General features: G+C 42.3%; 1 protein-coding gene across 9 annotated transcripts in view; it reads left to right on the top strand.

Annotated features, from left to right (window-relative positions):
• Positions 1–13,075, top strand: part of CD99L2 (CD99 molecule like 2) — a 131,861-nt gene that overhangs the window by 103,584 nt on the left and 15,202 nt on the right. For all 9 annotated transcript variants that reach the window (XM_004065010.5, XM_055376078.2, XM_019019312.4 and 6 more), the window contains one exon: positions 894–959. In XM_004065010.5, coding sequence (XP_004065058.1) covers positions 894–959 — 66 coding nt within the window. The remainder of the gene's footprint in view (positions 1–893; positions 960–13,075) is intronic.

Here is a 13,075-nt window from a genome sequence, read left to right as displayed (position 1 = left end):
CAAAACTTGGCCCCAACAAAAACAGTTGTTTCTTACAGGTTAAGCGTAGTGTGGAGTGTGAAACTCTTATCAGTGAACTTTCCACACTTGGTTCCGTGGGACTATCTTGTCCTTTCAGTGGACCTTTTACCCGTTCATAAATTTTCTGCTTCCTTGTGTCAGTTTCCTTGCTGCATAACAAAAATCAGAAACTCTGAGTTAAGGCAACACCCATTTATTATCCCACTGTTTCCTTTGGTCCGGAGTTGAGGAACAGCTAAGCTGAGTTTTCTGCTCAGGAGCTCATATAGCTGCAGTCAAGGTGTTGGTGAGGGCTGGGGTCTCGTCTGAAGTTGGGTTCCCTTCCAAGCTCAATTGGTTGTTGACAGTACATTCCCTTGCAGCTATAGAAATAATGACTGCTTGCTGCTTCAAGACTAGCAGGAGAATGACCAACAGACGGGTTGGTAGGGGGAGAAAGGAGGAGAGACCGACCGACTCTGTTGCTTCTCATGTCTGAGCTCAGAGAAGGCCTGAACCTGCTTTTGAGGATATCACCTGATTAAGTCATGCCCATCTAGGATAATCTCCTTTTTGATGAATGCAAAGTCAAATTGATTTGGTACCTTAATCACCTCTGCAAAATCCCTTCACCTTTGGCATGTAATCTAACCTAATCATGGGAGTGATATAGCCATCCTATCCATGGTTCCACTCACACTCAGAGTGGTGGGACATTATGCGGGACATGTACACCAGTGGGAGGGGGTCTGGGGGGACCTCTTAGAATTTCATCAAGGGCATTTCTAAGTGGAACTGGGAATCATTTTCTGAATTTTGGGCAACATTAGCACAAGTTTCTTGTTGCTGATTTTTTTTTCTTGTTGTTGAAATGTATGTTTTATTTTCTCCAGGTTTTTCAGACAAGGATCTTGAAGACATAGTAGGGGGTGGAGAATACAAACCTGACAAGGGTAAAGGTAGGAGCATTGATTTGTGCCAACACAACCCTTATTCTGGTGAAAAAGGTGATTATGCAGCAACCAGATTAATTGAGCCTCTGGGAAATGAGTGGTAGTTCCCAGACATCCCAGCCTGCCAGTTGGGGTTCATTTGGAATGATGTGAGCCATGCAGTTCAAGGGGGGGATTTATAAGCCATCTTGGAAAAGCCCCACATTTCCCCTGATGTTCCTTAAGCAGCAGTGCTGATAGGTTAACGTTTCATGCTGGCTGAAGCCTATTTGCCAAGGCAACACCACCAATGATAATAACTGGGGGCCAGTGGACTCTGAAAGCAGCCCTCTCAGCTTCAAGAGACTCACTCACTCTTGGGATGGGAGGAGCAAAGTCATCATGACGAGCATTTTTTTTAAGAGACCCATAGCAAGTCAGATATCTTTTAAAATACCTTTTTATTTTGAAATGGTTCTCACAAGAAGTTGTAAAAATAGTTCAAGAGAGTTCATGTGTACACTTCCCCTAGCTTCTCCTTATATAACCATAGTAGGAAGTCAACATTAGTACAGTACTGTTAAGTCAGCTACAGACCTTGTTCAGATTTCATCGGATTTTGCATGCATTCAGATATGCGTGTGTGAGCGAGTATGGGTAGGTCTATAAAATGTTATGTGTGTAGATTTGAGTAACCATTACCATAATTAGCAGGCAGAACTGTTCCATCGCCACAAAGAAGTTCCCTCATGTTACCCCAGAATAGTCATGTCCTCCCCAAGGCCAGATAGTGTTAATTCCCCAAACTACCAAAGATTTCAACCTTTTATCATAGTATACATCAAGTCTGGAGGGAATATTAGCCAGATTTGTTGATGTGGCAAGGCAGGCTAGTGATTGTAACTTGTGGTTGTAACCTGTCGTGATTGTAACTTGTGATTATAATCTGTTGTGATAGCAACATGTTATGATGGTAAATTGTGGTAACTCTGGTTGTAACCTGTTGCAATGGCAAATTGCTGTCACACCCGGTTATAAGTGTGACAAGTTATGGGTGTATCTGGTTGTAACTCTGATACACTCCCCACAGTCTTGGCTGTGGTTACTAGTGTTTGCTCTTTTCTTGCAAGAACGGTGTGCCTTTCGTATGGGAATAGTGTTCTCTTCCGATTAAAGGATACCATAGTTAAATTTATCCTTTGAAACACCTTTCCAGACAGAGTCATCTCTACTAAAAAGCACAAAAAGCCTCTAAATGAAACCTACAGGTGTCAGGAGAACATGGAACATTTAAAGGGCAAATCCAGCAAATTAGCCAATTACTTCTGGGTGATAAGTGGTATTTCCAGATGGTGAAATGAGAACAGTAGGCACACGTGTAAGCACACACATGAATGAAAGTCTGAATGGCATGTCAGGGGCTTTTCCTTATTAAAAGTGCATGTTTTAGCAAGGAAGAAGTGTTCAGGAATTCTTTAATTAGGCTCATATTTGAACTTCTCTTGTAAAGAATAATCAATTGTTAGCTTAAGTTATACCCTCTGCCATTATAGGTGTCAGGAAAAGAAGATAAAGGGGGTCGTGGAAAAAAGGACAAGTGTGAAACTGAAACATGGTTATGATAAGCACACCATGGAATTCTCAGACACTGTCCTTTACACAAAAATATGCTAATGCTGTGAGCAAAGGTAAAACATCACATTTCAATAAATTATGATCTTCAGCATGAAAAGAATCCTAATTAATGCATTTTTCAGGCTTGGGTCTTAGGCACATACATTCAGCTATATTTTGGAGTGTATTTTTGAAACAATACATTATTTGTTATGGATTTTTTTCTCAGGAAGACCTCTTACCCTGTAGAAGCCCCACATTTTGCCTATAGGTAACGATGACAGTCTTTTGTCAACAGGTCCTATTGCCTTTCTCTAAGAAGGTGATGGCCTATAAGCCCTCCTCCTCTGCCCTTATTTCCTTCCTGCCCAGCCTGGGCAGGACTCTGATTGTCCCCCATTTCTGCCAACAGACTGCTTTCCATAGCACTTTGAGAAATTTGAGGCCAATGTTTCAACTCCTCATGGCCCCCCTGCCATGTATACCCTAGAGTATGCAAGCCCCTACTCCCACTGTGGTTCCCAATGGCTTCCTGATGGTCACAGCCCTCTGTCCTGTGTGGCCTCTGTAGCATTTGACTTTGATGATCACCTTCTCCTTAACATTCTTTCCTCCTGGGCCCTTTCTCACTCATTGACTGGTCTTATTCATGAGTCTCATTCACTGCTTCTTTCTGAACACTGCTGCCTCTTGAATTTATTTCCTTGGTGTCCAATTCTGTATGTCATTCTCTTTCACTGGGAAAGAGAATGGTATTAGAAACCAAGATCTGAGTATTCATTGCTTAGTGGTATATCGCTACTTCTAGACTGTCTAAGCAGACAGAGATAGGAAATAGGAAATATATGTATATATACTAACCCATGTGTCTTACTTCAGGCTGCTATAATAAATTACCACAGACTGGGTGATAATTAAGCAACAGACATTTGTTTCTCACAGTTCTAGAGGCTGGGAAGTCCAAGATCAAGTCATGGATAGATACAGTATCCAGTGAGGATCTGCATCCTGTTTTGGAGATGGCTATCTTCTTGTTGTGTCCCTGATTGGTGGAGAGGACAGAGTGGGGAGAAAGCTCTGGTGTCTCTTCTTATAAGGGTTCTAATCCTATCATGAGGGGTCGACCTTCATTACCTAATTAACTCCCAAAGACCCCACCTCCTAATATCATCACATTGGAGGTTAGGACTTCAACATATGACCTTGAGAGACGGGATACAAATGTTCAGTACATAACACCATATATATACCCATATCCAAAATAATTTCTTTTAACCGTCAGCAGGTATATAACCTAAACATGACTTCATACTTATATCTCCAACTGTAATCCAGTGCCAGAAGGATTATTTTGATCTTCCTTTCTCACTTACGTATAACTTTCCTCTCTGACAGTGAGACACCTAGCTCCTGTCATTCATTTACTGTCTTACTCAATTCAGGTATACACGTATAGAGCATCAGAATTGCTAACTCATACCCCCAGGAGAAACAACTTTACCAACTAGAGTCCAGTGTTTATGTTCAGTTTCTTTTGTCTTTACCTTACAGTTTCCAGTCAAAATACTGTTTTTCAAAGTTACTTAGGTCGGTTCCTTTACCTTCCTCATCCATTCAGTACAGTAATGCCACCCATTTATAATGGAGTTAGATTCATTTGTCATAGTCTGCATTCCATCCTCGGAGTCCCCCACCCACCTGGTTGATGTTTTGTTCTTCTGCTTGTAGGCATTAAAGTTCCCTCTTTGTAACATATAGTTCTGTGGGTTTTGGCAAATGCATAGAGTCACATGTCCAGCACCCAAGTACCATACAGAACAGTTTCCTCACCATGCAAGGACTTCTGTACATGCCCTTGATAGTCAGCCACTCCCCCTTCCCTCAACCCTAATCTAGTTTCTATTAGCGCAACCACTGGTTTGTTTACTTCTCTGTAGTTTTACCTTATCCAGGATGCCATATAATTGGAGCCATACAGTATATAGTCTTTTCACACTAGCTTCTTTCACTTAGCAATATGCATTTAAAGTTTTTTCATGTTTTTTCATAGCTTGGTAGTTTGTTCTTTTTAGCATTGAACAATATCCCATTGTATGGATGTACCACTTTGTTTATCCATTCACCTGCTGAAGGACATCTTGGTTGCTTCCAGTCTGGAGTGAATATGAATAAAACTGCTATAAATACTTTTTTTTGAGATAGGATCTCACTCTGTTGCCTAGCCTGGAGTGCAGTAATGCAAACACAGTTCACTGAAGCATTGACCTCCTGAGCTCAAGCAATCCTCCCACCTCAGCCTCCTGAGTATCTGGGACCATAGATACGCACCACCATACTTGACTAACTTTTAAAATTTTTGTAGGGATGGGGTCTTGCTATGTTGCCCAGGGTGGTCTTGAGCTCCTGGGCTCAGGTGATTCTCCTGCCTTGGCCTCCCAATATGCTGGGATACAGGTGTGAGCTGTTGCGCCCAGCTATAAACATTTTTAAACATTACATACAGGTTTCTGTGTAGACATACACATAATACTTTATACTTTTGTTCTGTGAACAACACTATGAAGAAAAGAAAAAGACAAGCCACAGATTTGGAGAAAATATTTGCAAAATCATATACCTGATAAAGGACTTGTATTCAGATGATATAAAGAATTCATAGGCCGGGCGTGGTGGCTCACGCCTGTAATCCCAGCACTTCTGGAGGCCGACACGGGTGGATCACGAGGTCAGGAGATCGAGACCATCCTGGCTAACACGGTGAAACCCCGTCTCTATTAAAAATACAAAAAATTAGCTGGGCGTGGTAGCACGTGCCTGTAGTCCCAGCTACTCGGGAGGCTGAGGCAGGAGAATCGCTTGAACCTGGGAGGTGGAAGTTGCAGTGAGCCGAGATCACACCACTGCACTCCAGCCTGGGCGACAGAGGAAGACTCTGTCTCAAAAAAAAAAAAAAGAAAAAAAGAATTCATAAAAGTCAACAATAAGAACTCAACCCCAATTTTAAAATGGGTAAAAAATATGAAGAGACTTCACCAAAGAAGAATATAAAATAGGAAAATAAGATATTCAACGTCATTTCTCACTAGGGAAATACAAATGAAAACAAGATACCACTATGCACCTGTTAGAATGTCTAAAATCCAAAAAGCTGATAATATCAATTGCTGATGAGGATGCAGAGCAACAAGAACGCTCATTCATTGTTTGTGAGAATGCAAAATGGTACGGCCACTTTGGAAGAGAGCTTGACAGTTTATTGTAAAGTTCAACATAGACTTGCCATATGACCTAGCAGTCATACACTATTGCTGGTTTTTGCTCCGGTTGAACAGTCTGCTGACAGACTTAGGGAAGGGAAAAATGAGAGCAGCCTTGGGTAAAAATGCCGTGGACTCAAGCTGTTTTTACTGAAATCAAATGACTTTCCTGAAATGACTAACTTTTTGTCCAGGTTTATAGTTGCTTTTTGAGGAGAGGATTTGTTGATCTCCTCACTGTCTCATGCCAGAAGTCTCTTCCCTGGTATCTTTTGAATCTAGATGATTCTTTCTCTTTATCTCCCCTCAAGCCCAGGCCATCTTCACCCTCCCTTGGGATGACCAGCTAAGCGGTTAAGAGTGTTGACCTTAACCACTTAACTGGTATCTTTGCTCCAGCTTGTCCTCCATGCAGCCGCAAGAGAGAACCATCAAGAACATGAATCTGACCCTGTCATTGCTCTGTTTAAAAAATACTGTGTAACAATGAAAAGACAAACAATCCAATTAAAAAATGAGCATAGGATTTGAACAGACACATCACAAAAGAAGTTACATGATGTTCAAAATAATTTATGTGTGTTGAACCAATCTTGCATCCTAGGGATAAAGTCTACTTGATTGTGTTGGATTGGCTTTTTGATATGCTGCTGGATTCAATTTGCTGGTATTTTGTTGAGGATTTTTGCATCTATGTTCATCAATGATATCGGCCTGAAGTTTTCTTTTTGTATTGTGTCCTGCTACAGTAACCAAAACAGCATGGTACTGGTACAAGAACAGACACATAGACCAGTGGAACAGAATAGAGAACATACAAAAAATGCCTCAGACCTGCAGCCATCTGATCTTCAACAAAATTGACAAAACAAGCAGTGGGGAAAGGACTCCTTTTATATATATATATATATATATATATATATATACTTTAAGTTCTAGGGTACATGTACACAACGTGCGGGTTTGTTTCATATGTATACATGTGCCATGTTGGTTTGCTGTACCCATTAACTCGTCATTTACATTAGGTATATCTCCTAGTGCTATCCCTCCCCCCTCCCCCATCCCACGACAGGTCCCAGTGTGTGATGTTCCCCACCCTGTGTCCAAGTGTTCTCATTGTTCAGTTCCCACCTATGAGTGAGAACATGTGGTGTTTGGTTTTCTGTCTTTGTGATAGTTTGCTCAGAATGATGGTTTCCAACTTTATCCATGTCTCTACAAAGGACATGAACTTATCCTTTTTTATGGCTGCATAGTATTCCATGGTGTATATGTGCCACATTTTCTTAATCCAGTCTATCATTGATGGACATTTGGGTTGGTTAGGACTCTTTATTCAATAAATGGTGCTGGGATAACTGGCTGGCCATATGCAGAAGATTGAAGCTGGACCCCTACCTTTTTGCCATATGCAAAAATCAACTCAAGATGGATTAAAGACTTAAATGTAAAACCCAAATCTATGAAAACCCTGAAGACAAGCTAGGCAATACTATTCTGGACATAGGACCTTTGTCAGAAGGCAAAGTCTTCATGACAAAGACACCAAAAACAATTGCAACAAAAACAAAAATCGACACATGGGACCTCATCAAACTAAAGAGCTTCTGCACAGCAAAAGAAACTATCAACAGAGTAAACAGACAACCTATAGAATGGGAGAAAGTATTTGCAAACTATGCATCCAACAAAGGTCTAATATCCAGAATCTATAAGGAACTTAAACAAATTTACTAGCAAAAAACAAACCATCCCATTAAAAAGTGGGCAAAAGACATGAACAGACTTTTCTCAAAAGAAGACATACATGCGGCCAACAAGCATATGAAAAAAAGCTTAACGTCACTAATCATTAGAGAAATGCAAATCAAAACCACAATGAGATACCTTCTCACACCAGTCAGAATGGCTGTTATCAAAAAGTCAAAAAATAAATGCTGACGAGGTTGTGGAGAAAGGGGAACACTTATGCACTGCTGATGGGAATGTAAATTAGTTCAGCCAGTGTTGAAAAAAGTTTGGTGATTTCTCAAAGAACTTAAAACAGAATTACCATTTGAGCCAGCAATGCCATTATTTAGTATATACCCAAACACAAATTGCTCTATCATAAACACACATGCATGTGTATGTTCATTGCAGCACTATTCACGGTAGCAAAGACACGGAGTCAACCTAAGTGCCCATCAACAGAGGACTAGATGAAGAAAATATGGTACATATATACCAGGAAATACTACACAGCCTTAAAAAAATGAGATCACGTCCTTTGCAACAACATAGATGGAGCTGGAGGCCATTATCCTAAGCAAACTAACTCAGGAACAGAAAACCAGATACCACATGTTCTCACTTATAAGTGGGAGCTAAATGATGAGAACACATAGACACATAGAGGGGAACAACACACACTGGGGCCTATCAAGGGGTGGAGGGTGGGAGGAGGGAAAGGATCGGGAAAAATAACTAATGAATACTAGGCTTAATACCTAGGCGATGAAATAATCTGTACAACAAATCCCCATGACACACAATTTACCTGTATAACAAACCTGCACATGTACCCCTGAACCTAAAATATTTTTTTTAAAAAAAACCAAAATCATTATTCTTTGGGGAAATACAAATCAAACCACAATGAGATACCACAACACATCCTCCAGAATAACTAAAATTTAAAAGGTAGTATCAAATGTTGATGAAGATGTGGAGTGACTGCAGTTCTCATACATCATTGGTAGGGATGTCAAGTTTCTTCTAAAGCTGAACATAGACCTACCTAGCGACCCAGCAATTTCATTCCCTATTCAAGAGAAATGAGAGCTATGTTCTGCCCACTTCCAACAACAAAACAAAAGACTTATAAAAGAATGCTCATTGCTTGATCTACGATAGCAGAAAACAAAAACAAAACTTGGAAACACCCAGGTATCAATAGGAGAATTGATCGACAAACTGTGATACATTTATATGTTTATTGCAGTGGGATGAGTTACTGATACGACAGCATGGATAAATGTCAAAAACAATATGCTGAGTAAAAGAGGCTAATGAAAAAAGAGTATGTATTATTTGAGCCCAATTATATGAAGTTCCACTACAGCCAAAACTAAGCTATAATGATAGAGATGAGATCTGTGGCTGCGGGGGTTAGGTGTGTGAATAAGATCAACTGGGCGTCACTTTCTGGGATGATGGTTATGCTCTGTGTCTTGATAGGGGTCTCGGTTTCATAGTTGTGTGCATCTGTCAAAAGTTATCCACTGGTACGTGGAAGATTTATGTGTTTCACTATATGTAAATTTTACCTTAAAAAAGGAATCGTAAGCAAATATAAAATGCTAGGTAACCATAGGTTGAAGTATACTGATGTCTGTAACTTTGACATGTGTCACAAAAATAAGATCGATTGACAAGAGGGATGGCAGACGTGATAAAGTGAATGATGCAAAATGTTAATTACAGGTCTGCGTGCTGGGAATTTGGGTGTTCACTGCAAGAAGTTTTAAACTTTTTTGTATGTTTGAAATTTTTCTTAATTAGATGTTGGTGAAAAGAATTAAAGAAGCAGGAACAACAACAAAAGCCTCTTTCGTGGTTCCCCACTGCTTACGAGATAAGTTCAAGCCCCTTAGTCTGCTGACATGTTCTTTCTGCCCTAGACCGCCAGGTTCCTGTGATCTCCAAACATGGAGAAAGGCCAGTAGGTACATATGCCAGTGCCTGCAGATGACATTCCTCGGTCTAAACTGCTTGCCTTCCACCATGTAAATTCCCAGTCATCCTCAAGCAAGTGCTAAGTTACCCATGCTGGAGATCCCCTCCTCTCAGGAGGCTGCCCCCATCTGTGGTCCTGTCTCCCTGCCCACTCTCCGCCCTGCAGCACAGCTTCCATCTCCTGCCCCTGGGCTCTCCTAGAGCTTCTGTCACTCCGCTGGTACAGGATAGCACATGTCATTCTGAACCACAGCGGGTGGTGTTTATCTCTTTTGCTTCTGCTAGACTGGGCTTCCTGTGTATCCCTGACACCTCCATGCAGGTTTGCTGGCATGAGGACTGTGGAGCAAACACCCAGCTTTGCTCTCTGCCTTCTCTGTCACACGTCCCTGTGAAGGCTAGAGTGATACTTTTGATTGGCGAAGCCAGGGTGAGCCTGCTGATCCTCTGGGCCACATTACTGGTGGGATCATGGCATGACCTGCTGCTTTCTCCTGGAACCTCAAAGGAGTGCGAGAGCCAGGGCCCACCACATCGCTAGCTGGGGAAGTGTGCACTCTTATAGTAGGTGAACCCTGTGTCTGCTCTATAAGCCCAGCTTTCCCCCACATGAGCTCTGGGATGATTTTTGTGAGAAGGGAAAAGGGAGAGAAGTAACACGTAGCTTCTGTGTGGCCTCAGGCCATGTCCTCTAACTAGTACGCAGAAGCCCTGCTCTTGAGGGTGCTGCTGTACTTTAGCCTCTTCATCAAGCAGATGCCTTACCTTTGATCTTTCTCTGGCTCCTTACATCTGTTCTCAGTTGGTAAAGAACCCGGAGGGGAGGAGAAGCGGGGAGGGGTGTTATTAGCACTCCCGGATCACCCTCACTGGCCTGTTGGTCAGAAGACTCTTGATAAATTAACACAAGGAACCAAATGGGGGCAAGGAACCAAATGGGGGCAAGGGCACTGCTGGCTGGGGAAAGAGGCCATTTGCTGCTTTCCTTTCTCCCTATCCCCAGAAGGAGAGTCTTCCTTCTGTGCTCCTTAAGGATCCCCTAAGCAGTGTCTACTCCATTGCTCGGGCTAGGTGTTTTACCCTCTCCTTCGTTATCTGCAGACCTTTCCCAAACTTCTGAGTCTGCTCAAAGCTAGAGTTTTCGTGACAGCTCTTTCAAGGGTGCTACTTGGGGCCTTGGGTTGTACGAAATGGATGTCTTCACGGTGAACCTTGTGTCTGCTCCAAGTGCAAACCCTCCATGCACTGCAGAGAACACCAGAAGGAGAGGAGCACTACCTGAACTTCTCCTTCAGGGTCTAAAGGTGAAACTTGCTTTGCAGCACCCAGCATTTCACTGTACTGATTCCTTTCTTTGGATCACCACCTGCTGGGTTTAGCAGCCCATATGCTGGGCTCACTCAGCTATACACTGCTTGTTCATAACTACTGTGGGTTCACAGGGCTGAAACACTGCCTCATTTTTCTTAATCAGAAAAAAATTATTTTGAAAATGTTAGAATCAAATTGGGCACATTTTTACACCAAGATGGCATTTTTTTAAGGCCAAAGCATGCAGTTCTTAAACACTGAGCCAAGACTAAAAACCCTCCTTCTAAAGACATACAGACATTCTCTTACCCATGTGTCTGGGTGGCATACAGAGGCTATCTAGAGATGTCCCCAAGTGTGAAGTGTGAACGCCCTCACTTGTAGTTCACAGGGTTAAAGGGGACGGTACTGACTATGATCAGTTGGTTGACTGTAACTTTGAGTATTAGTTCCCTCGAAATGTAGCCTGTTGATCCCGGTTTTATATATATAGAGAGAGAGATATACTTTAAGTTCTGGGATACATGTGCAGAACGTGCAGGTTTGTTACATAGATATACACGTGCCATGGTGGTTTGCTGCACCCATCAACCTGTCACGTACATTAGATATTTCTCCTAATGCTATCCCTCCCCTAGCCTCCTACCCCCCGACAGGCCCCGGTGTGTGATGTTCCCCTCCCTGTGTCCATGTGTTCTCATTGTTCAGCACAGTGTCAAAGTTCATCTGTGTTGTAGCACGCACCAGCATTTCCTTCCTTTTTATGGCTGAATATTCCATTGTGTGGCTAGACCACATTTTATCTATCCATTTACCCTCTTGGGTTTTTGAAGAAAACATTTCTCTTCCATTTTCACTGTGTTTACAGTCATTGTCTTCAAGTATCTGGGCCCTCTCATGATCCCTTTCTGTTATGGACTAAATGTTTGTGTCTCCTGAAAATTCATGTGTTGAAACCCTAACCCCCAATAGGATGTTATTTGGAGGGTAGGGCCTTTGGGTGACGTGAGGTCTTGAAGGTGGGGTCTTTGTGATGGGATTAGTTTTAAGAAGAGATACCTGAGAGTTCTCTTCTTTGGACCTATTTCCACATTCATTTCAGCTTTCATAACATGTAAAGAAATAGGATGTTTCAGATGTGAGGAATAGCTCCCCAGCTCTGGTGTTCTGTGATGTGAAGAGACCCACTTGCTCCCTTAGACTCCCCTTCCCCAAACATGTACCTGGGAACACGGCGTGAACATGGCTTTTGTCCCAGATGACCACCTTGCTGGTATCTCAGGAGTTTGACGTAAGACAAGGAGAGTTTTAAGGGTCTGTATCAGATTGGAAGGGGATACCCATTATATTACCTAGAGGGAGGGCATTCCCATCCCTGTGGTGGGGGATGGATAAAATCTGGGCCTTGGAGACTTCCTGGAACAGTGAGGAGTACCCTACCCAGTGGCTAGCATAGGCAGCCATGTTTTGGTAGATTTTTCAGTTCAGTTTGACTTGGTAACTATGGGGTATTTGATGCAAGATTTTCTTCTCTTTGTTTATTCATTTTTTTAAAAGTTGTTTTTATTTTGCACTTTGGCCATTTTTTTAGATAATGAAAATACATTTCTAAAATATCTAAAAGCCCTAGCTGTGTCTATTAGAAGAGTCTAGAACACTTATAGATGTCTTTAAATACTTGAACATCTCCCCCAGCAGTTATAATCTTCCTACCATTACGTTACTCTCCATGCCCTTGGCAACCAGGTGGGTCAGGCACTCACTGTGAGCCCAGGTTGTGCTGCTGTCAGAGAAGGGCAGCTCCGTGTGGTGCATCCCCGCCTCCCCCAGATGTATGGCTATGTAGGAATCAAGGCTGCCATGTATGCGTATAGCATTGTCTTTTGTCTGTGAGGTGCTGAGGGTCTGACACTTCCTTTGATCGCAGGGCTTATTCACAACTTTCTCACTGAGGTCATGCCTCCTTTCTACAGGGCCTCTGTAGCTATGGTGGTTGCTATAGCTAGAGAGGTTCCTATAGCTATGAGACCTGCTATGGCAGTGGTCACTATTGCTACAGTGATGGTCCCTATTGCTATGGTGTGGCTGTAGCAACGGCAGCAGTCCCTAGAGTTATGGCAGTCCATACAGCTACCTATATGCATAGGTATCTATACTCAAAGCAAATTGCAGCATGTGATACACTGTGCAGGGAGACTTCTGGTCTACTAGAAAGCTACTGTAGTCTCTTTGGCATATAAT

The sequence above is a fragment of the Gorilla gorilla genome, chromosome X, assembly GCF_029281585.2.
Source record: "Gorilla gorilla gorilla isolate KB3781 chromosome X, NHGRI_mGorGor1-v2.1_pri, whole genome shotgun sequence".
Classification (NCBI taxonomy): Eukaryota; Metazoa; Chordata; class Mammalia; order Primates; family Hominidae; genus Gorilla; species Gorilla gorilla.
The sequence above is the reverse complement of the archived record's forward strand: the minus strand, read 5'-3'. Positions and strand labels throughout refer to the sequence as shown.